Raw genomic sequence first — 26853 nt, forward strand, 5'->3', positions numbered from 1 at the left:
CATGAGGTAGGGAAGAAAGAAAGTACAATTTGCTAATCGGAAATGGATTCTATCCTACTCCTCTTGAAGTCCATGTAAGAAATCCTATGAATTTAAGTAGGCATAAGAAAAAGGCAAAATCCAATGAGCAATAAAAAAAATTATTTTCTGGCCAGTAAGATGTTTTTATTAAAATATTACTGAGTAGTAAAAAACAAACATGAAAGCCACAGAACTGCACTTGACATGAATGTCTTTTTAAAAATAAACAGACATGTTTGATTATTTGTAATCCAGTATAATCCACTGTGTAATATTAAATATTTTAAGAGAATTTTTCTTCCATTTGTTCTCAGCATGGTTGGCCTGAAGCCAAAATCTTGTTATTTTTAAAGGCAACACACCACTAAGGGTTTTGAATTTCTTTCATGTTGGCTCTTTTTATGGCATTTTGAAATTGATTGTGCATAACAAATTCATAAGAGGGGAAAAAAAATGAAACCCACAAACAAATTATGGCAGCATATTTCTCTCATGTAGGTAAACTCCTAGTCTTATTTCCCAGGTTTCTGCAGCAGGAGAGACTCTACAAAATAGTTGCTAGGAGAAATAAACCTGCAAGTATAAAAGAATGGTAAAAATCCTGCTTCCACAAAGCCAAAATATAACAGTTCCTCCCTGTGCCACTACCAAAGAAGGAGAAGCAGGTGGGTTTCTTAGAACCCTTCAGAGCTGAGAGTGCCAGTGGTGAAAGAACTTGCCTGTGCCTCAGCCAGATACAGAGGTCTGGGGAGAATACTGCTTGGCTATGGACTGAAACCAGGGCCTGGTTCATTTCACACAGTTTTGAATGCACTGTTTAATGGCATTTTGGTGCCAAAAGATCAAGTAAATCCGTCTCTGCAAGCAACTGGATTCTGCAGTAGAAGGCGACACAGCAATTTTTCTCTGATAGCATTTCACTCCCTGGCAGAAAGAGTGCTTTTGCTCTGTCCTGGATGTATACCTAGCAGATCCAGTTTCCTTCAACTGCTCTGCTCCTCCTGGTCACAACAGGTATTTTGCACCCCTACCACATCCTCCTTCCCATGACAGCCTCTTCAATCTGCCGTTCTCAATCTCAGCACGATTCAGGTCTTGAATTTAAACATCCAGAATTAACCATGCCCCGTTTGAAAGTCTGGGGCCCAGCCCCAATGTGTATTAGTTTGGCTTTCCACTCAAGAGGTGTTTTGTCTCAAACAATGAAAACACATTGTACATTCAGATTAGCTTTCATTGCATTTGAGCCCAGCTAGCAGGCTAGGACACAGGTTATATTTCCAAATATTGTTTGGCAAACATCAGACTAGAAACATGCTTTCCTAAAAGAAAATGGAATTTCTCCAACATTAACCCGTCTCCAAGAGCTGGGACTTTAATTAAAATAACAATTACTGCAAGAGTTGTAATGAAATTGCTAGTCTGATCATCTCGCATTCCTGCCCTACTCAGGCTTCTGAGGTGACATCCCTTTCTTCCTAAAACTTTCTGCAATGTAAAAAATGACCTGTATGAGCAGCCCAATTCTCTTGTAAGATATTTGTGTAGGCCTATAACCTCTTTCGGGGATTTCTTCTTAATTTGTATTCATTCGCAACCAGCAGAGAGAATGAAAAGTGTGGCAGGGAGAAACTCATTCCAGCCGTTCTGCAGCACCCTGCAGCTTAGCAAAGGTAATTTGTGTAGTTACAGCTCTGCTTTTATTGAACACATCTGCAGCAGTCATTGGATTGGGATGTTTCCTTTATGCCTCCTTGAGAGCTAGTACATGTCCTGGGTGGAAGGCTGAATTTGAGAAATGTTCATATAGCCTGTGACCAGCTATGAGAATACAAAAGTCAGATTACTTTCATCCTATTAAACCACAGAGGTAGTATAACACACATACATACACACACAGAAAAAGAGAAACAATAGAAAGGACTCATGGGTAAACAGCTATTTATTTGTTATGATCTCACCCTAAAGATTTTCACGTTAAGGCTTAATGTGATTTGGAACAGAGGTGAGCTGGGGCATGGGGTTGGAGATCAAGCCTGTAAATAACAGTAAGTACAAAAAACAGTTCAAAATTTTGTTCAGATCTTTTTCCTTGTCTAAAATAGAATTTATGGATTTTTCCCTTCTATTATTAGGATGAAAAAAAAGTGGGATAAAACAGCCTTAAAATGCAATTAGAAGCAATTCAGGATAAAAAGCTAATCATGACTAGACAAGTGCAGCTGCAGGCAAAAGCGAAAGAGGACTGACCCACAGCCACAAGGTTGATTTTATCCAGCCAAGCGGATTAGGAATAGGGTTAGATACCTGGAGTGTTTGTGGGGTAATGGCCCCTCAGAGTGGGTTAAAGAGATGCAATGGAAGCACACACTCCCTTTCAAACCCAGAAGGAAATTCTGTTTGACCAAAACCAAAGTTGTCTGCCATTCCTTTCCCATCCCTCCCAGGCTCTGAAATGTTCAGAAGCAAAATAGTGACCCGTTCTACTTCTGATTGTCTTCCTGCAGTTTTGAATTTTAGTATAATTCTTGCTACACCTAGCACTACAAGTATTATGTTCACATATATCTGGGGAAAGAAAAAGACATTTAAAAAGTGTAGATTCCACACTACGCTACATAGAAGTCTGTCAAAATTTTTCACAATAGACCAGCTGACAATTAATCTTCCTTTCACCCCCAGCCACAAGCTGTGCTTACATCCCTCCACGTCAGAAAAAGCACATTCATCCATTATCTGTCTCTTTCCCGTCTCACTCACCAAACAGCTGTAATAAAAAATCCCACCTTATAAATTACTTCAGAACACAAAGGGAAATCTCTCCATTTTGTAACAGCTTGGCTAATTTAAAATGGAATGAGGATTCTTTTTCCCTCATGTTTTATGCTAGCAAATACTTTCTAGGACATCATATCTTGTTATCAATTTACAGCAAGTATTCATCCAGATTACTACAGGGTCCTCCAGCAAATGCAGAAACAAATTGACATTAAGAAGCCACACATTTTCTGTAGGAAGTCACCTTCTGCAAACCTTGCCTGCCCATAAGTATGCATAAAAATGTGGCTTCTGGGAAAAAAAAAAGATTGAATTCTTATCTTGGGGGAATGGAGGAGGGAAGTTGTACTATTAATAAATCCAAATGTTAGGCTTAAAAGATTATGCAGAGTTTAAGAAGGAATGATATATTGTACTCCTCCATTTGAGAAGGAATGGCAAGGCAGGCCAGACATTGCCATTTTTTCCTTGAAGACAACAATTCTTTCATATGCTTATTCAGGACTCAAGACTTGAGTGTCTTTTAAGTGGGATTCCCCACAGGAACTGCATCCTGGCCCTTTCCCCACCATGTCAGTTCAATGGGTATGCAACTCCACTGAAGTGAAAGGCTCTCTTTCCCTGTTTAGCTTTCAAGAGCAGTGAGGCATGTTATTTTTTTCTCTTTTTATGACTGAGGAAACCAACTTGTCTGTCACACCTTTTGCTGCAACTGGATATTAATAGGGACCCAGACATCACTCCCAGATTCCCTGTATTTACAAGAGGGTCTGTTTAAGGAGCTAATAAAGGAACTTTAGAAGCCCCAGACACCATCAGGAAGGACACGTTCCCTCAGACTTCACTGCACAGGAACTGAATTTCTGCAGCTCTGGTTACATACTTTATCAGCCATGGGTGCATGTCCAAAGATGGTCTTGAATTTGGAGAAGTGGAGGTTAAATTGCAAAGCCCAGGCTGGTGTGGTGACTACAGAACTCCTCAGGACTGCCTAAGCTTTGTCAGAGGCCACTTCAGGCCTCAGAGCATGGCAGAAAGCAAGGCTGCCTAAAGTCACCCTCATCCACATTTCCCTGAGGCATCCATATGGGCTGCACCTCTGAGATGTGGCTCTGAATTTCAGTCAGCCTTGACTAATGAATTGACGCTGCCTGTTTTGGCATGGAGCTTGTCCCTGCAGTGCAAAACTGCTGAGAATAGGGGCTGCTTCAAGAGCAAAAATTATCTTGTGACCAAGAGAGCAATCACAGCCCTCGTGACACACACAGTGCCCTTCCTTCAATGCTGCTCCGAGAGGATGGCACAGAGGAGGGACACCCACTCAAATCACTTGCTGGGCTGGAACCCAACCCTTGTATTGATGGTTGGCATGTCAAAGTGCTGCTGGCATGAGATTAATATAAATGCATGAAAAGGTACATCTGAGGGGTGTGCCCTGAATCTTCCTTGTCTGGCTGCATCCCAGGATCACAGCTGGATAACCAGCTGTGTCCCAGCTCTGAAGCGCTGCCAAGCTAAAAGCCTCTTCGCTACCACTCCTCTTTCTCCTTGCTGCTACTTATTATTTTCTCTTTTCCCACACTTCTGCTGCATAAAATTTGCCCATCTGACAAAGAATATTACAGTCAAAATCTCGTTATGGGCACAGGAGGACACACCTCTTATGAGGAGCCGACAATTAGAGTTTATTGTTAGTCTAATTATTATTTCAACAGTAAAATCAAAATTAATTAAACAGTTATTCCAAGTCCAGCTACAGTGAGGGTAATATTTATAGTTCATATTATCTAATTTTTGCTAATTCCTATTAACAGTACAACCCAATTTGCTACTCATCAACTTCCTGGTATTTACCTCCTTCTGTTATATCACACTCACCTTTCTTATGAGTAGAAAGAGCAAATAATTAGCATGTTAAAATCTTCACTGAGAGGAATATCTTTAGTCATGCGGCTGCTTGAGTTTTTTATGCAGTCTGTTAATACCACTTTTTTAATTGGTGCCCAGCTTTAGTTACCAGTTACTCACTTAAGAGGTGTTGGAGCAACGTGCGTGCTGTAATTTCTTTAGGGTAAAACCATTATTTTTTACAGAGTGAAGATAACACCAAAAATAAGTTGGATATTAGTCATCTGTTGGGCAATTGCTCATTCAGCCAAAACAAGCTAATGTAAGCTCAGGACCAGGCAAAGACTGAAGTGGCCTGTGTTAAGGTAAAACAAAATCTGCAGTTTTTTAGTAGCAGTGGTAACATCTTGTTTCCTAAGGTGCAGGGCTATAAAAGCTGTGCTCACACTGGTACTGCTGATGCAGTCTTGTACATGCCAATTACATCAATGCTTGTGTCAGTAAAACTCTTCTTACCTGTTCTTTTTCCAGCTACAGCCAAATAAACTTCAGTCAAAGTTCCATGTTATTTCCCCAAACACCTGAGGTTTTCATTCAAGCTGTTCACATGTGATAGAGTCACACTTCCATTTTGAGGAACAGTGGTTTGTCGTTTTAAGCCTCCATCCTGTTCTGGATACTAACATCAAGGAATCACTTGAGCTATTCAGCACTGAAATTAAAGTTCATTTCCTACTGAAAATAGTAGGATTACAATAGCCATTATCAGTTTAGGTAGTAGTGTATAGCACACAGGAACAGGTTTAAGTATATATATATATGTATATATGTAAATACATGCACATGTAAACTCAACACTTGGAATATGGTACTAAGTGACAAGATATCACATTTCTGACAAACTTCAGGCATAGATAAACAGAAAGGAACGAACATCTAAAACCATAGATCTTAGACTGAAGTAGATTGAATCTTGTTTTTCCATAGACAGGCTGAATATTGGGTAATCCCTACTGCTTTACAAGTGCCCATACATGGAAAATAGTCATATTGCCACCTACAAGCTAAAACAGCTTGCAGTAAATCAGAAGAAAGGGGTATTGCTAAGTGATTATGAGAAGGGAGAAAAGGCACATAATTCTGGGAAGAATTCCCCTCACATTACCTGTGTGTACCCAACACCTGTGTGGTGGCTAAGTTGGAAGAGTTTTAAATAAGAGAAAGAATCTAATGTCTTTCAAACAGAAAAATAATGGATTTTTTATGTAACTGAAGAAACAACATTTTGTCACAAGACAATTCCATAGATAATGTGTAGATAGAGATAATAAACTGCTGGTGTAACCTCAATTTTGTTTTTAAACTTGTCTTCAATTCAGCAGGCAAGAAACATCATAAAACTGTAAATGTCTTACAGCTTCTTTAAGAAGAAGTCATTAAAAGTAAAGTTGTCAAGACTTGTGTAGACAAACATTAAATCTTACAGAGTAATTAAAAAGAAACATGTATGTATTTATGAGTTTATCCACATTCAATTTATAATAATTTCTCAGATTTTTTTTGTGCCCGTATTGTCTTCTGTTTCTGAATTAGGTCTAAAATGTCAGGGTATAAGAGGCTTAAATGCCATTGACTTGATTTCAGTATGAGTTAGGTTTTTAAATGCCTTTGAAGCTCTGGTCTTTACCTTCACTTCCTATGTTCAGAAATGGTAGCTTTACAATTCTTACAGAACTACACTGAGAATAAATGCAGCGAAGATTACTAAGTGATCAAACTCCTTTAATAGAGACTCTGTGGGTACCTTAGGTGAATAAACAGTCATGGTTTGCAGGACAATTTGACAATTTTCAGCTTACCTCAGTTTGCCCATAACTAGAGGTGAGCAGGAAACAGGAAAGCAGAAACTGGGAGGACCTTGGGATCAAAGCTAAGTGACCTTGACAGGAAAAAGGCTTTTATCTGTCCAGAAGGAAGCAGCCCAAGATGATGACAGTCAAAATACACTAAAAGTGCATGTAATATTTAAGATACCAAAATGGAACATGTTACAAGTGCAAATAAGTCCAATTTTTAGAAATGTTTGAGATTTAATTAATTGCATTCTTTATTGCAAAAGCATGGATTTCTCTGGATATAGTCAACAAACATTTGGTCATTTCAAATCATATTTAAGTTCCAGTCATTTAAGCTCCTGTCTTAAAAATCAGGCTAACAGAAATTTTGCCATTAAGAGTAACAAAAATTGAAAGAAACAATAGTAGAACTAAGAAACATTTTAAAAAAAAACAGAGTGACTTGCTGGCTCTACTGACACAAAATTCTTAACAGTTTCAACAAGACTGAGGCTGATTGTTCCTGTTCTGCTTTCTGTACTGCTTTCTATACTGCAAGTGTCAGAGAAGTTTAGGTTTGGCTCAAGAAAATACTTGAGACACATGGAGTCTTTCTATTAATGGAAGAATAGATGATTTACCCCTGTCTGATGTGAAGGGAAACATCAGAGATTATACTGGCACCTCAGGTGGTTGCGTTTCTTTTCTTACTGGAAATAATTTTCTTGAGCATTAAGTGCTCAGGGGAATGCCTGATGAAAAGGATTTTCTGAAACAAAAGTCTCTCTTGTACAGATTAGTATCTCCTTGGTTTTTTGTTTGGTTGTTGTTTTTTTTTTTTTTTTTAAACAGGTACATCTGTTTATAGGCATAAAAGGTAAAATTATACAGAAATAATTTCTTTTAATTCTGCTCCGCCCAGACTACTTCTCCAGTGGTTTTGATCTTGGCTATCAATCCTGGCAACTCCATGGAATTAATTCAGAGTCAAAACCAAAAACTCCAGTGAGCAAAGGCCAGTTTTGCTGTCTTCATTGGCTTGCACAGAGCAATGTTCTACTGAATCCTGGACTGAGAACAACCACTTGAATCATATGTTCTGTATTTTTAGGATTAGCTCCTTCAGTTGTCTAAAACATAAAAGCAGAGCTGTCCCAGAAGCTTCTAATCCCCAATTTGCTGCATATGATGATCACATAGTTATTGAGCATTAACAATATAGTTAAGAGTTGGAGGATGGCTCCAGTTCTCTTGCATGGAAAACAATAGAAAAGAGTCTGTCTGGAACAGATTTTAAAAATAAAGCACCATATTCAAGTCTCCATTACACAAGGGGAAGATTTCAGTAATTCCATTATAGACTCCACTTGCAAAAAACCAAGCTCTCTATATCCCAAAGAGATTCCACATATAATTGCAAAGAATTTAGCGATATCAGAAACACCAATTGTTCTTAGTCAGATTGCAGTCTTTCCTGACTTTTGCTGATGTTCTTTTCTCTTTTTTTTCTATGACTAAGAAGAAACATTTTTACAGGGATTTGATCACATACATTTTATTGGTCTCAATGCCCAGAGAAAGCTCCTCACCAGAGAAGTATGCTTTAACAAAACAAGCAAAGGTGTTAGCCACCTGTGTAGTATTTGATTTTCACAATGTATGTATATAAAGGTGTATGAACCAAAAGAAAAAAAATAAAATTGTGCCATTCAAATTTCCTCATTATTTCTAATTAAGCAACTCATTCAGTTTTTTCAAAGAAATATTGATGTAAGTGGCATTATTAAATACTTCAGAAACTATTCAGTCACAAGTAACATTATTCTTCTATACATTTTCATATTCTGAGAAACATAAAATTATTAGCAAAAATATGTTAAAAGGCCCTTCTCAAAGAAGAAATCCACCTCTCAGATTAGTGATTTGAAAAGCAACTATACATGTTTTGTATTCAAGAAACTTAAAGAGTTTCAGAAACATCACTCACTGTTCACAAAACCTCACTTAAATAATGAGTCATCATGGCTGGAAATATACACTGAAGTGGTAAAGTTTATTGCCTCACCTGAAGTCACAGGTTGAGTGTAGCTGCTTCTGCCGTGCACTTGAACAATGAATAAATATCATCCTTCTGGAAATAGAATGTGCTACTTGTCAAATTGCTAGAACATCCCTGCCAGCATAGCATGGTATTTATTCACCCTGAATGAACCACAAGCATGCCTTATTCCCATTTTAATACTCATTATTCAGTCCTGATAACTCTGAAGTCACTCAGAAATGGTCAGTCCCTCTCACTGCTGCAGCTGCTTCCTCCTGCTAGTCCTCCTGGGCTATCGTGGCTGTCTCCACCCTCTGCCATCCAGTCTAGCCCTGCTTGATCAGATCTCCTAGATCCTTAACGAAATCACAAGTAGGATCAAAAGATCTAAGAAGGGAGACCAGTCCATCTTCATTAGCTCTCCTCTCTTTTGCTACAGCTTCTTAAGCTGTGTAATGAATAAGGGTAACATTAGGAAGCTTTTATAGATTCTATAGTGTTTTAGTGTAGCCAGTTACTATCATGATCAAAGAAATAACAGACCTTTTCATCAAAAACTAGGCATGACCTCCTAATCTACAGTTCTTTTAATAGCACATTCATAATGAAATCAGTCTTAATGGGCATCTCTGCATTTTCTGGTTGACTTCTCCCACTGGAGTATATTTGCACAGATGGAGTTTGCTTGCCCACAAAGCTGAGCTGAGCATTGCAGGCATTTCTGATTTGGTAGCACTCTGCACCCATTTCACATTGGTAAATGGCCATGAAAGCGTATGAGAGAGAAGAAAGCTCCTGACAATCAAATGCAAAGTCAAAGTTTAGCTATTTCTATCATGCCCAGGTTCCAGTACCTTATGTCCCACCTCGTTTGTTTTCACCTAACTTCAGAGTGAGAAATTAGCATATGTTTCTGTCAAGAAGTCAGAAAAAATGAACTGAGTACTGAGCCTCTAGCAGAGAGGAAGGTGCAAGCAGCAGCTGGTGAATAGAAAACTGCTTAAGAAAGACAACTGCTTTGCTCTATCACAGATGAAATGGGGCTCACTGGGAGCAGGGTTAGTGAGGAGAGTCCCTGTAGCAAGGAACTGTGAAACACAGGCAGAAAAGATTAGGGTCACTAAAAGAAAAGAAAAAACAAAAAAAGAAAAGGAAAAAAAAAAAAGAGACAGAAACCATCCTATTTGGCATTGTGGCTTTCCTAGAAACGTGAATACAGACAGTTGCAAATTAAAAATATAAAAGAATAATCTCCTTTGTACATAGGAAAAGTGCGTAAGTTCTGAAATGCCTAAATTAGAATTGTGGGAACTCTGCTTACCTGTTTGCCTTCACTTCCTAAAATGGTTCTGTTGTTAGAGTATCGGGGTTTCTTCAGAAGGGAATAAATCAGGATTTTAGCAGTTAATATCATATTTCACAACAATATACACTCTGCCCAAAACACCTTTGTCAAAGAATTTTCTTTTACTTGTGTCTGTTATTGAACTGCCTAATTGCTACTGTACAAAATAGTCAGTCTTTGATGAGATTATATGCCTGTGCCTATTGAAAAAGACTCCTTACCTCCTCCTTTCTTTTATTCCTGGCTATGTATGTGGCAGTATAGCCTCTGCCTTCATTGTCACACTACAATACTTCTGGGAGAACAGCAATGCCACTAAAGCATCTGCAAGCCCAGATTTTTCTCCTGTGTTTGGAGAGTATTGCTGACACTTTGGCTTTGAGTAATTGCTGATCAGCACAGAAAGGATCTGTTGCCTGTGGTTGTGTCTTATTTATGGAAGTTAGTGGATAATTTTCCTCAGATGGCATGAGAGTAGATACGTACTAAATTGTAGGCTGAGTGTGTGTGGAATAAAGCAAAACAGGGTATCTCCTCTAGAGTGAGAGAAACAGCTTTAATGGAGAAGCTGACTATTTTTTCTTTAATGTGTCCAAAGATTTTTAATAGTTTTCTTACCAGATATTTTTGAGTGGTGGCATCCCATACTTTTCCCAGACCAGTGTCTTGTGTAAAATAGCTCTTTTTTTTTTAAATGAAAAACCTAAAATGTCACTGATCACTTCTAAGAGTATGTCTGGGAGATTTCCAAATTCCAGTGTCTAAACAGAAATACAACAACAGATATTCAGATCATGTAGCTTTTTCAGTGGGAGACAAAGAACTTTAAATTACCTACTTGATGGTCACCTAAGAATCTTTCTATTATCTGGATAGGAAGGCTAGGCTCCTTTTCAGACGTCAAATTTCCATGCATAGTATAGACTGAATTACTTTTTGACAACACACCTGTTTTGAAGAGCCTGCTAGTTCTCTGTTCTAACATACCTAAATAAAAAAAAAATAAAAATGGTTAGGGAAAACCACAACCTTATAATTTGATGGTAGCTTACTGCATGTCTGAGAAAAACAGTAACTTGCACAACGAGATGACAACACTACAGACTTACATCAAGAACTGCAACAAGAAATAAGATTTTCCTGAAGCATTTTCATGACTTCAGGGTTACTTTGAGTACTGCTGGAAGCTCTGGCTGTAGTTTCATGCACATCTGCTACTCTCCACCATTAAGGTACTCATCAGGAATTAAAAACATGCATATCAAATATGCATAGCAGTAGGGGCACTACTGATTTGTTCTTCTACTAAACATAGTTGATTGCTTGGCTGTTTTAGTCTTCTATCAAGGAACAACTTAATGTAATTTATAGTATTAGTCTGTACTATCTGCTAGTCACATACCTGTCCCTGGTTTAGATTAGAACTCAGCATTAGCAGGGTGCTTCCTGACGCAGGGGGACATTGAAATGCTGTGGAGGCCTGTCCCCACATCACCTGCAAAAGGCAGAAGAAGCTGGAAGTCTTTTGCAAGACCAGCTCCTGCTCCGTGTTAGTGCCACCCAGAGGCAGCTCATAAAGTGGACAGGATCAGCTAGGGCTGTGTCTGTCCTTCCTCTCCCATATCACTCCTTGCAGAGGTGACCAACCTGTGATACCTACATCAGATTGCTGTTCTTGTTTTCACACCCAGGGAATGCCAGATCCTTTTCCAGGTGCTCCAGGTGCTCCAGCTACAGTGTCCATACACCCTCCAGCTCATATCAATGTCCAGCATTGTGCATCAAAGCTGCTCATGGTGTTTAAAGCACAGATAGGATGACTTGGACTTCCATCAGAAAGGAAGAATAATGTCCTGGTGATTACAATACTGCTGTAAGCCTCAAGAATCTACGTCCAGGTTCCAGCCCTTCCATAGATATTCTTGAATGACCACAGAAATGTCACTTAATGCAGCCATACAATGAAAACTAGATTTCTTTTTTCTGTGTCATTCTTCTGTCTTGTGTGTTGAGACTGTTTCTGCACAGTGGATGAAAGATACATTCCCAGTGCGGCAAACTACAGAGACTGATAGTGGGCATCTCTGGAACAAGAGGACACTAAGGATCTTTCCAAATGCCTGGTGAAAAACAAATCAAAAGCTCTGAGAACAGACAAATACCATCATCAGTTCACACAACAGCTATTGAATAAACTCATACAGTAATCTTTTGCCATGGCCATTCATGAACTTAAGAAGGAGATAGACTTCTCACTTCCTCTCTTTTGTCAGTGTGTGCTTTTGTGAGGCCTGGTGCTCTCACTCGGTCCACTAGGATTAAATCAGTTGTATTGTACAAAACCACCATGTTAATAGTTCCCGGCGCAGGATGGAGGTAGTAGTTATCTTAGCATTTCTACTGCATTTAGTTATTTTTATAGTTCTGCACCTTTTTTCCTGCTGAGAGGACTGAATAAAAAAATGACTTTGAAAGACATTATAATCAACGGCTGCTGGCTGCAATTACATTGTGTACTTGATGTCTTCATAAAGTACCTCTAGTTTAAACCCACAAATCTTTCAGTTTGAATTCTCTCTTGGCTCTGTTCTGCTATTTCAGTGGTGTATTTACAAGAATGATTGCTAGAGTATATGGGTTTATATAACAAAGATATAAAAAAAAGTTATCAGAAGATTAAAATTTCATCAGCTATCTTTACACTGGAAAAGTGACATTTTGTTCCATTTATGACTGATATTTACAAAGGCAAGCCTTGTATTGTGGACAATAAAGAAAAAAAGCATTTGGGTTTCAGTGCTGTAAAAGCTTATTCACACTTGAGAAAATTATTAGATTAAGACTTCCAGATTTAAATGGTCATAAGAGAGACATAATTGTAAAGTAAGCTCAAACTTAACAACGGCTTTTTAAGTCCAAGTCAATTATAGACAAGTCTGCAGTGTTACAGCTTCTGAGCACATGAAACTTAGCTATTACTGAAAATATTACTGAAATTCTTTGCTATATATGAAAATGTATTAATATGATTTATTAAAATACATGGCTATGATACTGAAAAGAAGTGAATATGATAAATTTGGAAGCTTCTGTTTTTTAAAGTTAGCTGGAATACTTTTTTTCTCTGAACAACTAATGTCGCTTTAACCTTTCCCCCTCCATGGTAAGAAAGTAATATTTTTTGCAGATTTTTCTTAAAAAGACTTAATAATTTCCTTGCAGTCTGCCTCCAGACTAGCAGAATCACATTCTTCACATTAGATAGGATGACCCCAAGGACACCCTAGGGTCCTGGCTTCTCTGACTCATTAAATTCTCCTAGGGACGTGGAAATTGCTCCTTTGGCTTTGCAATAAGGTAAAATCCAAGCAACAGATCACCAGATCCTTACCTAGAATGCCTCATTCCATACCCCACACTCCACATTTGACACAGTAAATGCAGAAGTCACTATTTAACAATTTTTCTCCTCCCACATTTCCTCACCTTTGGTTCCTCAGGCTTTGACAATGAGTTGTTGATGTCTTCCCCTGTCGCAGACCTGACAGATTTAGCACTTGCATGTGGTGTTTGAGTCAGGGGAGAGTCCTTCCAGCAAGACTATGTGAGTACAGAGAGTTCCTCTCACTGCAGGGTCTCGCTGGGGGACTAGGAAGTGACTCTCCTGCATAGGGAAGCTGTGAATCCAGAGCCTGCGGTCCAGGTACGGTCACTGCCAGTTGGCTCTGGAGAATTGTCTGGGATTTAAGCAGGCTCAGTTAGCCTGACATACTTAATTGGTGCTGATTGGGTAAGCATCTGGAAAATGATGTCAGAATATTTTTAATGTGTTCTCATGTCATCTACAAAATTAAGTATAAATTAGAACTTTCGGGGTAGGACCCTTCTTTTCTTCCGAAGATACTGCTGGTAAACACTTCATATGATGATGAAGCCAGGGAGTAGTTTGTATCTTTCTAGCAACAACTCTAAATTAGACCTGATTTGGGGGCAGTAAATGTACATATACTTGTGCATTCATAGTGTAATCTGCTAGATTGAGAGACTAGAGTCTATTCTCTGTCTTTGTGCATTTTCTCTAAGAAATTAAGCAAACTCCATAAGGATAGAGGCAATTTGTTTTCTCACATAAATAAATAAATAAATAAATTAACATGCCTCAAGCCCTAAAACATGTCCCATGCTCAGTTTCCTATATGCAATGCCAAAGTGCATATTAACTTTCACCTGCTCATTCGGTTTCTCTGTGAGAATAGCAGTACATTATCAGTTCTTCAAAACAGAGTTGATGTTCTTTCCAATGTACTAATGGACCTTAATCCAAACCTGTGAAGCTTTGTATGTGGCCCTCAAACAGTGAAACTGTACCTTGATGAGCAGGGAATAAAGGCTCTATTAAACTGGCACTTCTGTTTGAATAAAGGTTGTATCAGAAACTTTAGAGACGCCGATGGTAGCTAGCCTATTTAGAAGCTTAAAATCTAATTATCAGCAGCCCATAACATCCAGGCTGTATAAATTCATACAGAAGCATCATTGAATGCATGGGTTCAGAAAATAAATTATCCTAAAGTCCAGACTCTAGTATGCTTTATAAAGAATATTCCTTTGAGGATTTTCTGATGGAGTGACTACTATGGGGTTGAACAGAAAGGAATGAGGAAAAGCTGTTTTCCCTCTCCTTGCTGATGCCTCTCATGGGAAGGCTCTTTGCCAGTCTGGTTTATTTAACAACCAGCTGGGAAGACCATTACAACCCACAGAGCTGAGCAGGAGCAGAGGTGGAAACTCTTTGGGGCTCCTCATATCAGGAATCTGTAACTGATGCCTGTCACTATACCAGAAAGGCACCTCCAGGGCAGGGCTGCCTGATTCATAGGAGTAACTCCAATGGATGCATTTCCTTTTTGATATATAGTTGAAATATTTGGATATTGCTCTGCAAGGATGTAAATTTGCACTGAGTTCTCACATTAAGACATTACATTAATGAAGTGTTCGAGAGGGTGAATAGAAAGGCTGACTATGACTACTATCACCTGGGGGAAATAATTTTGAAATTGATACTTGTAGTGATTAAGCAATTGTCTGAGGTTTAAATTTTTCAAGAAGACATGATCATAAACTTCAGATTTGCAATTTGTCACACTGAAGAAGGTCCTGTGGCTGCAAGTGACATTGCTTTTATCTTAACTATTACCATAGCTAAAGTTAAACTGGGATATTTTTTAAGCTTGGATGTGCACATTCCTTCTTTTCTGGTAAAAAAGCCCAGATTTGCTATACATTAGAGCTGGCAGAGCTAAGCCAGTTGTCTGAGGCTGTTGCACACTAAAATTGTTTTTCACTCTTGACAGTTGATTACACAGCAAGTTTCCCAGCCACCTGACCAACTGATGTTGAGAGAAATGCCATGTTTAAAGTGCCTCTTTTTACCTGACTTTGTACAATGTGAAGAAAAAATTTTAGCCCCCATCCCCAGGTCCCATCAGTTATATTTGCACATCTACACTTAAAGAAAATAAAATCTCCCTGGTGAATGACTTGTTTTCAAAATGAAGAGAGATTGCACAAGAAAAATTATTCCATTGCAGAGACCTCTCTGGAGCTGAGACACTGACTGGGACTGGAGCACAAAATGGCATTTAAGAGCCACGAGAGCTCACTCTACTGAAGGCTCGGCTCAGAGTGTAGTGCTCTGTCCTTTTTATTCACTCTACTAAATTTACCTCTATGACCCATAAAAGAGTAATTGGCACCCATAGCGGAGAGACACCCTGGATTCAGTTGGTACTTACCCCAGTTGCACGCTTAAGCCAGGATCTGTAAAGGTGTGTCTCCTCTCTTGCCACTCACAGGGAAGCTGATGGGGCTTAGTTGCTTTGCTGCATCATGAGGGCTGTGCAGTCAAGAAGGACATTACAGGATCGTGCCCTTATTTCAGCATTTTGGACACATCTCTGCAGGGAAGAGTAAAGGGCTGTATTTCACAGCTATGATATCATTCTTGTAAGCTATAATTCAGCATGAGCCACTATAAAACCTTTCCCATGACATCAGAGCTGTGAAATATAACTGACTTCAAGTGCAGAAAATTCTCCCACAGGAATAATTGTTTCCTGGCAATTGGTGTTTGAAGGACTGATCCTTTAAAAGGCTGGCACAAATCCCATCTAGGTAATGCTGGTCCAGGTAGCACTTCTCTGGAAACGTTATGTGCAGGAGCAGAAGTCTGGAGCCCTACCACAGGATCCGGCCATAGAGGAGCCAGATGATGATTTTCATAGAGGAGAGGTGATGATTTTCACTTTCTCATGCCTCAAAAATCCATGCAGACCTCCCTAATAGCAAAGCAGTAGGTTTGTTCATGTACTGCACTCCCTACATCTTTCGAAACACATCTCTCCAAACACAGATCATCCTGATATGTCCATCCTGATACATGGCAGCTCACCAGGTCTGCCCCTGCTTGGGACAGTACTTAACTCACCTGGGCAGGTCCCAATGTCCCCCCAGAGCAACCTGGCAAGAAAATGGAACTCAAAAATGTTGTGTGAGATGCAATTTCCTCTTCCATACCACATGAAGGAAGATGTCCACTTGAATACAATCCAGTGAGAGCCAGGGTAATAACTGATGTTGGTGGAGTCATAAAGGACAAGTCCTTACATGGGTCAGAAGGGTGCAGAAGGAGGAGAAGAGAGACTATAGACATGGAGAGGGTTAAAGCTGCCTCAGCTCTTCCTATCCTGGTGCCTGAATCTGCCAAATCTGCTGCCTGTGTCCTGCTCTAGCAACCTGCACACTAGCTTGCCACTGCTCCACCAGTTGCACTGAAAGCAATTGTTGAACACATTGTGAAGCTTAGTTATGCCAGCTTTCCCTGTTCATCCTCTGGGAAGGTCTTGTGGTGAATGCAGCTCTGTTCTTGCTGTTCTCTCTGTGTCTGTGGTTACATGTATGTGTGAATAAACCCAGGGGTCTGTGTCTCTCTCACAAACTCTCAAGCTCCCATGACCTGCAGGACAGTTGTCTTTCCTTGGCTAATAAGAAAGCTGACTACAACCCTTCCCTCTTCTCCAGAAGAAATTACACTGTTTCAGAATTAATTGTACTATTTACATTCTTCCTCTTAATGCTAAAAATCTTACGCTTTCTCACACAGAAGTTACCTCTTAACAGTATTTTACCTTTTGAAAAGTAAAATGATAGTGTTTGAACAGTCCTGTTCCATTACTTACTATTCATATAAAATCTAAGTGGTATTTCTTTATATAAAATTATTTACTAACAGGAACTCTGAGAGACTTGAGGTTATTTCATACAATTTATTACCAAGAACAATGACAGCCAGAAGAGTAGCTAACCCGAGGCATTGCAGGTGCTGTAACTCCTTCAGCATAGCTCAAAGGCTAAATTCTGTCTAGTGTACACCTTTAAATAGACAAAAACATACTATAGGTGAAAAAATTGTCTTTGATGTAGAACATGATCCAAGTAGTGTTTCACAAAGCACAATGAAACAAACAAAAATTTTTCCTTCAATTTCGTATAGTCAGATTGTCATTCCACAGTCTTTATTTACAAATACTGAGAGATGCTGTACTGAATCTTGAGCTGGTTCAGAATGATTTATTGGGTTTTGATCAGAATGGTGAAAAAATACCCTAACTTTTTTTTCAAAGAGCATCAGTGAGAAAGAAAATTAAAATTAATCAAATTATCCTTCTCTGAGGTTGTAGATCTGTTTGAACTAAAAATTCAATGAGGTGTTTACAACAAAAATATATGTTGTGGAATGTTTCTGTCAACTAATTCTGATTTCTTCACATTCTAAAATGTACCAAAGCTGTTCATTAGGCATTTTGTATGACTGGTTACCTGAGACACAGTATATTTTCTTCTTTTTGAACAGAAGCTTTCAGCTTTTCCAAAAACAGAAGAGGCGTCCACAGTACTCTGGGTACTCGCAGTATCTGTAGCTTTTTGCATGTTGAAAATTATGTGGTATTCAGAGATAGAGATAATTTTCATAATTATTTTGTAGGTGCACTGATATTTAGTATTGTAAGAGTAGGAAGCAGTAGCTAGTAAAAACCCACAGGTAGCAATGAACTAGCTGTGGTTTGTTTTCGATTTTTAGAAGTTATTAGTGAAAGCAGTTACATACATAACTATGTATTTAAAGATTCAAAACTCTGGCAGTAGATAATGAGAAAACCAAAGTGTCCACTTAATTTCCTATGCAATAACAAGCAGGTCTAATATGTGTGAGATATTGATAAATGCACACATTTATTTCACTAACTTCTTAAGCTGGGTTGACTCCTTTCTAAATGGAGTCAAAGGCAAAACTCCCTAAATGTGAGGGAAAAATCCTGAAGTCCAGTCTCTTCAGTCCATAACTGTAGCAACAGAATGTCTCCTGCGAAGACAGTGTGCAGGTTTGCTAGCACTTCTTTAATGTAATATGGTAACCTCATCAAGATCTCCAGTCAGAAAGTAATCAGTTACATCCCGAAGTTCAGGCAGTAAAAAGAGAAATATCTGGCTTGCCTTTATTGATGAAGGGAAGCAAATGGGGTTAAAGGGGACCCACACACACCCTGAATCCAAACATCATGACTCCTTCCCCATACTCGATATGGATCCACTCAGATAATTTGCAACATTTTGAATCAGAAACAGCCCAGGTTTTCATCAATCATTATTACTCGTCTGCTTTGCGGAATTATTGCTGCAGTGATGACAGTTAAGTACCTTTGGAAATGCTAAAAGAGTTGTTATTTTTCTTTTCAGAGATCCTTTGAGACTGCAGAGACTATTTAAAGAAGGAAGACGGCATGAGATTGGATTTAGTGCAGTAAAGTAGGTTAATTTGAGGACAAGACAAAAAATCATTATTTAGACCTACTTGTGTTGCCGTGATGAGAACTTACCACTGCTTCTGGCTGCTGTTTTGGGCTGGTCAGCCCCACCAAAGTTTCTTAACTCCGTTATCCAAAAGGACTAGTGGCTTTCCAGACAAGGAAAAGGTTTTGGTGTTGTCTGGAAACAGCAGGCAAGACCTCCATCGTTCCAAAAGGAGCTGGATGTGGAATCAGTTCTTTTTATTGGAGGAATACACAGGAACTGACTACCAATATGTTGGCAAGGTAAGTTTCTTTCGTATGCATCTATGTTTTGATTTTAGAAGCACTGGAAAGCCAGCAGTAGCAAGTAGGGAAGAACAATGCCTGCTACAACTTTTAGTTCGTGATCCTGTGTGCCCAGCTTCTGCTGAGGAGTAATTCACTGGAAAGGTTAGTGCACTTCAGCTTCAGAATGTAATCAACAAGTCTTCATTTAACCAGGAAGTCCCATGGCAAATCACTGGCAATTCTATTAAAGATTTTGCATTTTATTCTGTGTCTGGAAATAATGCAGCTTAATTATAGGCTAGATTTTTAGCTTTAAACTGGGATATGTGTTTTCCCTTGTGCTCTCTAATTTTGCTGCAGTCAAACTATATAAACCAGGAGAGGTTTTAGAGCTAAGTTAGCTTTCACAGTACCTACATTTTTGGTGAGGAATCTCTCTACCCAGAGAAAGGTAATTATTTCCCTTTTTATTACCCACTGCACACAACAATGCTACAGCCACTTTCTGATGAGGTTTCGTGGTGCCACTGAGGACTGTGTGATATGATCTTCACACCACCAGCAATGCTACTACTAAGCATGGTTGAAGCACATTGTGCATATACACTAAGAAGCACAGGCAGCTGAAAATTCCTAGAATTGACAGCATGATGTCAGTTGGGAAAGGGTAAAAAAAAAAAATCAAAACAAAAAGTCACAGCTTAACTCTGAGAACATCTGCCTCCCTGAGCAGCAGACCCCCCTGTAGGTAACAGATTTTATGTGAGCTGTAGAGCTAATGCACCTGTGTTAAGAGCCTAAAGAGAGTCTATACTGCCCAAGGTGCCATAGTCTATAGGAATATGTCTTGCAGAATGTAGAAATTGTGCTACTGATGATGACATTCAAAGCAGAAACAATACAGCTTGGTTTTCCAAACAAAAATGGGGTTGTATCTGATCTAGTTTGATCTCTCAAGCCTCTTAGCAAAGGCTGCATATCACGGTGGTTTGACATTTTATCTCCCTCTGCAAGCTTCTGATCATTCCCATGAGAGATGGTGGCTGCTTTTCTTGCCTGCCAGTCAGCTGTCAGTCAAAGTTGGATGCAACATTCCTTTCCTGCTAAATGGCTGCAAGGCATGATTCAAATGAAGAGCTACTCAGCTGGTGTAATACTCATAGAACTCCAGCCAATATAATCAGCATGCATGAAAGGTACCAATGAGCCCAATCTACAGGAAAAGGCCAAAGGCAGAGGGTCCTCAGAGACGAGAAGTAGAGAAGGAAGATAAGAGGGTAAGGAAAGATACCAAAACAGAAGAGAGTAAGAGAAAGAACTAGAAAGACAGAGATAGAAGGAACGGAAACTTACAAAGAGGAATCAAGATGGAAAGGAGGGGGAAATGACATTAAATGGAAGTAGAGGATAAGAATTGGGAGAAAATTTACCTAAAGAGAGCAAAAGCAAAAACAGAAGATGAGACAGTGAAGGGGAAAAAAACCCCAAAAAACAAACAGGTATGAAACATGGAGTCAAGGATGAAAAAAAGACAACAAATTGAAAGACAGCAGTCCTCCACACACTGTCCTCTTTCACAGTCTGCTGGGGGTGGTCAGGGTAATGGGGATCTTTTTGTTCAAAGATAAAGCATATGATCCTGAGGTGATCCTACAGTCTCTCGTTGTCACTGTGAATTTTGACATTAAACTTCATAAGCCCCCCATTTTTTCTACTGCAGAGTTAGAGTACCAGCTGTTGACTTCAGAGGGACTGATGGGGAAATTAATATTCCTGTAGGACAAGTTTGCTGAGAGACAGTTAAAAAATGGTCTAGTTGGACCAGAAATGGTCTAGTTGGACAGTTCCAACAGGAGTCAGAAAGATAAAAAATGTACATTATTTTTTAAAGTTGTTCTTCCACCTATTTGTCCTTTATTACACTTTCTGTTGTAAAGCATAGAAACAACACATAATGTATAAATGTCATTGATTTTGCGTTCCTAAGCCATTCACAAGTGGCCTTTCACACATCTTTCAAATGCCAGAACTGCTCACACTCTTTTAACTGAACAATTAGCCAAGAGGCATGAAAGAGCAGCCTTTTATTATTAAAGTTGAGGATTGGTGTGAGGGGAAATGATAGAAACGTCTAAATGTCTCTAAATTGAGGTAACTAGGCAATTTAACTGAGCAATTAAACTTGATTGATGTGGGCAAATGAGGATTATGAACACTTTTATGAAGCATATTTTTTTTTCCTCAGAGGACTAAATGTTAACCTTAAATATGGACTTAAAAATGGTAGGAATATAAAGAGGAAATGTGAACAGCAAAATCTTTTAAAACAATAGCAATATATGTATATAAAGGGGAATTGTGCTTATGCCTTACTGTATAAACAGGCAGACATGAATCTTTTGGGGTTTTTGTGTTTAGTGGTTAAAGCTAGGTGGGCGTTAACATCATAACCATAAAAAAGAAAAGATTCTACATGAGCTCCCAAAAAAAATATATTTTAGTCATGCTGGTTTCACTTTTGCCTCTTCATTTTTTAAACATCTGTTTAATCCAAACATCTACATTTGAGATGTAAGTCTGTTGTGAAAGATTCTAAAAAACATCATTATTTGTATGAGATGCCCAAATTACAGTTGTAAAATCCTGTAACTGTTTAAATTACAAAAAACAGATTTGCATCATAGTAGTTTTAGAGTGTAGGGAAAAAAAAGTGAAAGGGGACGCATTCAGGTTTGGGATAATAAAAGAGAAAAGTAGCATCTCTGAAGACAGAGCTCAAGGCAGTACTGAAGACAATGCTGTAACATCATCTGAGTCACAGACCAGAGCACTGTTGTTGTCTATACCCTGCATACTCTTTATTCATTGAACCCAGAGCTTTCCATCTTTTAGGAGTTAATTGTCCAAGCATATACGAAACCTTTTTTTTTGGTAGCTGTGGGTATTGTCAGCTATTAAAATTTTGTATGCCTCACACTTCATTGTCAGCCCAAACCTGTAGCTGTATCTCACTGGACAAGGTGTGCAGCTGCCAACGAGACGCTCACAGTGTTAGAAACACAAGTTGATGTTTGCTGTGGTGCTGACACCAGATCGATTGCTTTATTGCCCATCCTTGTATTCCTGAATTTCATTACTGTATATTTGTGAAATAAAGTCTTTTTAAAAGGAGATGAAATTCATGCCCCCAGTCACTCTAGTCTCAGACCTCAAGGAACTTGAAGGAAAGTTCTAGACTGGATTTATTCATTTCACTGCTGAATAACTTGTGAACTATGGCTATGCATTGAAGTGTGACTGATGGGCACAGTGACATTTTAACCTGAAGATATCTTTTCTTCTGGTTCAGAAATTGTAGCACTTGGCAGGGACTCAATCAAAAAATGAAATAAAAGAATTACATGAGCATCAAAGTAGAGACGTGTCTAGAAGTACTACCTAACCAAAATTTGCAACATCTGAGTTGGGTTTTAAAAGAGATATAGTTGTACACATGGCTGCTTAGTATAATTTGAAAGGGCTGAGGTGAATGCAGCTTTAAATTTTATATCACAGATAAACAATGAAGTGGTAGTGCAACTATATATAAAAATATATGCTGTGTTTCCTAGAGATCTTCAGATACTCCAGGGGTAAAAAAAAAAAAAAAAAAAAAAGAAAAAAAAAAAAGAAAAAGAAAATATCTGCCCTGTTCCAAGATCATACTCATAGGTATAGTTACTCTTTGTATGCACTTGACAGCTTTGACATGGCAGTCCCACTGGCTACATAAAATCCATGTACTGGCATCCATCACTGAGTTTGGAGCACAAACCTAGAATCATTGTTACATAAAGGGATAGGATTGCACTTTCTTTAAGACTAAAGAAAGATCTGAACAAGTCTTAAATCTTACTCGTTAACCCAAGAGCAGCTTTTGGCAGTCTGCAACGGAAAGGACCAACCTGCTTTCCTGGTAACAAGAGGCACAGCTGTGGAATGGTTTTGTAACACTGGCTGGCTGGCACTAAAAGGAAACTTCCAGACATACTTTTCATTTTTGCTGTGTCTTATTGATGTTCATATAGTTCAAGCAGTATGCTCGCCTGGAAGCTATCTGATGTTACTACCTGTACAACCCATCATAAACAATCAACCTCTGCTGACAACTCCATTTTTCAAGGAAGATAAAGTCAAACTCCTGCTGGTATGTGGCTTGGCAAAGCAAAAAGGATACTGTCTTACTGTAGGCAGACCCAGAATCTTTTTCTTTGGTGTTGAAAGAACCTCTTGGAAAGATGAATTCCCCTCTGTCAAGGAATGATTTAAGGTACTTTTGACCCTGCTTTTGAGGAGGGGATGAACTAAATTTTATCACAGTACAGTTTCATCAGTGGTTTTTTTGGGGTTTTTTTGGGTTTGTTTTTTTTGGTTTTTTTTGTTTTTTTTGGTTTTTTTTGTCTCATTTTACTTCTGGCTACAACTATTCTGAAGGCAAGCACAGCAGTGTATTTCAGCACAAGGCAATGAAACAAAAGGCAGAATCTCTTCCAAGCCATTGCAAGTAGAGGGACTAAGCAACATACTGAGGCAAAATTATCTGGCTGTGAGCACACACAAGGGGCTATTTAAACAAAGAAAATTACTGTCATGTAATACAGTCCATGCCTTTTCAGCATGTTAGGAAGGAATGAGTAACATTACTCCAATGGTTAAAAGGTATCATATCTTAATTGAATGGCATGATAACTAGCAAGAGAAATCTTCACTTTCTCTCAGATTTTAGTGCACTAGTGTTCTGTACTTACCTATAAAATTTTTTGTACTGCAGAAAAGCAAGATGTGAAAAGTCAAACTAAAATGACCCCTCCATCTGCACTTTTAACATCCTTTATGCAGCTTTATTGGCAGACACTTGTTCAGTGTCTTGCCTTGTAACTTACACTATGATATATATTTGATGCCTTCAGTTTCCTGTTACAAGCACAGTGATTATTTGTTATTTTTACAATGCCTAAAGTTAAAAGTTACCTTTGTAACTTCTGTTTATTCAGAGAGTATCACAAATGAATTTTCCATTCATTTTTGATTATTAGAATAGGCTCTCTCAGGGTCTAGATTTTGCATTCTGCATCCAGAGGAACTGTTAGCATTAAGACCAGCCTTTTGCGTGTGACAAAACTGATGTACAGGGAGGTTAAGTGGCCTTCTGCACAGATGAAAGTCAGAAATTTCACAGCAGAGATTGGAAAACAAAAAAAAATCAAAGTTCTTAGCTCCTTCCCCCCCCCGCCACCCCCCCGCCCCCCCCCAGTTTCTATGATTGGGTCACCTGCCTCCCTCTTCAGTAGGCCTAGTACTTGTCATTCTCTTAAAACACAGAACAAATGCTGTGGCACATCTGCGCTTCCATTATTCCTCATCCATCAGTCATATTTTATGTTCCAGCACTTGACTTTCCCAAGTGCCCTTCATTTCTGTATTGCATTGCACACACATACACACACTTGTCTTGTATTCCTCTTTGAAAGATTTACGGGCGCTGGTAGAAGTTCTCTGTGCTGTCGGTCCCTGCGGAACAGAGATAACTCCGTAATGAGGGACAGTGGAGAGGTTAGAGGCCCACGACGACAATGCAGAAACAGCTTGCAGGTTTTAAACCATCACACGGGGGCTAAGAAAGGAGACAATGAGCAGTGGGTGGGATGGGCAAGGATATTATTCAGAAAATGAAAAGGCAGGAAATACAGCATGGTTAATGTTTACGATCATCATAATTGTGAATCTACTTGGCATCATCCTTGTATCTAAATATATTACACAATATAAGAGCCTTACAACCATCTGTTTCAAACAAACCGCATTTCCTACATTATGGCACATGATGGTACTTACAGTGTAACAATACAGAACCTCCTCCCCTTCTTCCCATTCTGCCTACAGAAAAGAGCGAATCCTGGGACCCTCAACGCAATATTTCTGTTAATTCTTGTTTTTCATTTTTGTGTCCCAAACAAAACAATTTTGTTTTCCACATGCTAATCAGTGCTTACATTTTGGATCACGTCTTTTCACAGATTATCCTGTTCTACTCTTGTTAGCAGTCTGTACATAGTCCTGAACTGTGTGTCCCTAGACTTCCAGCTATAGAAAAACAGCTGAACATATTAATCTCCCTCTCTAGGGAGAGACTACATGTGAAGTTCATGCTTGATTATGGATTATTTAGATTGCTGTTATTTGGAGCTGCATTACTACTTTCTTATTTGTTTGTATAGCACAATAGCATTCCTACTATGAAGCTGCAACATCATGAATATAAATTTTGAAGGCTTGGGACAGCTGAAAAATAAAGTCCCGCTTTCAGGTCTAAGACAACTATTGTTACTCCTGCATTTGTTATTTACAGTTGGATTACCAAATATAGTAAACCATAAAGCTTAGAGAAATCTCTTTATTAAATTAAATATATTGTCTGTGCCTCCCTTTCCTTTGCTGCCATTTCCCTCGTTGGTGAACATCAGTTCACAGTAGGGCAGCAGCAGGTTGAGAGCTGTGGCCAGTCAGTGTAACATTTCAAAACACAAACTGAAAATGTGTTGTGATGTGAATGCCTACTGTTGATCTGTATGCACTAATGCAGACTGTGGCTTGCTTTCACCATTAATGGGGTGAAAGAAAACTCAGCATGCACTTGCAAGTACTTCAGGATGCAGTGAAGCTTGTGGTTGTCATGAAAGTCTGAGGTGGCAGATGAAGGAAAGGAAAGAATCACCCTCTGGAAGGAAAATAGAAGGAAAAAATATCAGTCCTTTCTCTCCTGTCTTCAAATTTTATAAAAAAAAACCCACCTCAAAATAGAAAAACAAAGGTTGTAAAGAAATAAAATACTGAGTGAGCTGGAAGTTAAAAATTTTACATTAAAGGACAAGGGGCAGACATTAGCAAAGTTTTGTGTTAGAATTCTAATTTCCACTGTTTTCTCAACAGAGTTGTTTATTTTGGAGTCGTATCTGATGAAGATTACAATCCTTCTATCCCCAGCTTGCTTAGCCATGTGGTACAGGGCAGGGCTACTGGAGAGATCAGCTGAAATGGCCTCTATAGGAATATCATCCCTCTGACTTTATTTCATACTTTGTGTCTTTGTGAAGCATTAAGTGATATTTCACATTAGATGTCTGCTGGAACAAAGCAGGTTTTAATGCATTGTACAGGCTTACATAATGATCATTTAGTCATCTTTAGCATATTGGTCATCTCCGCCCATTCTGTATCTTCTTGTTGGAAGGCAATATCAACTTCAGTCAAGTAATTTGTATAATTTTTGTGTTTAGCATCATTTTGTCATTACTTGAAGGTTCTCCCCAAAAGACAGAACCAAACAACATATGTGTGTGTATCTCTGGTCCTTTGACATACTTCCTTGTGCCTAACAGCCCTTGCAATCAAGCTGATCAGGGCACTTGCAGAGGATTTAAAGGACATGCAAACTGAGGTGTCAGAGCATTCCTTCATTGTTCCTTTCCACTTAGTGTAGTTTTACACATTTCAGGTCAGTTGCTTAAAACACAGTTAATGCTGCTTACAACGGCTAAAATTGCTCACAGAACAGGAATAACATAATTCCCGCATCTTGGGAATGACAGCTGCCAAGGGGGTTGCAGGCAAAGGGTTAATGCCTGTGGAAGAACACTCTTGTATGTATATTTGTGGTATTTGTAAACTCAGGTGAGCTTGACCCTCATGCTACTTGCAGGTAGATCCTGTCAGGATCTGCCTGTACACCATTCACCTTATAAATATCTGTTATTTTACCTACAGAAATATTTTATGAACAATTTCCTTTGGAATTTTTAGACTGAT

At 38.9% G+C, this 26853-nt stretch overlaps 1 protein-coding gene across 2 annotated transcripts in view; it reads left to right on the forward strand.

The window, feature by feature from the left end:
* LOC121358047 (cadherin-6) overlaps positions 1-26853 on the forward strand; it is a 98669-nt gene that overhangs the window by 32820 nt on the left and 38996 nt on the right. The window contains exon 2 of one of the 2 annotated variants that reach the window (XM_041475905.1): positions 18668-19023. In XM_041475905.1, coding sequence (XP_041331839.1) covers positions 18796-19023 — 228 coding nt within the window. In that variant the 5' untranslated portion in view covers positions 18668-18795. Of the gene's footprint in view, positions 1-18667; positions 19024-26853 lie in introns of those variants that run through there. The other variant, XM_041475906.1, reaches the window with a different exon arrangement.

Source organism: Pyrgilauda ruficollis, unplaced genomic scaffold (assembly GCF_017590135.1).
Source record: "Pyrgilauda ruficollis isolate IOZ18807 unplaced genomic scaffold, ASM1759013v1 scaffold37, whole genome shotgun sequence".
NCBI lineage: Eukaryota > Metazoa > Chordata > Aves > Passeriformes > Passeridae > Pyrgilauda > Pyrgilauda ruficollis.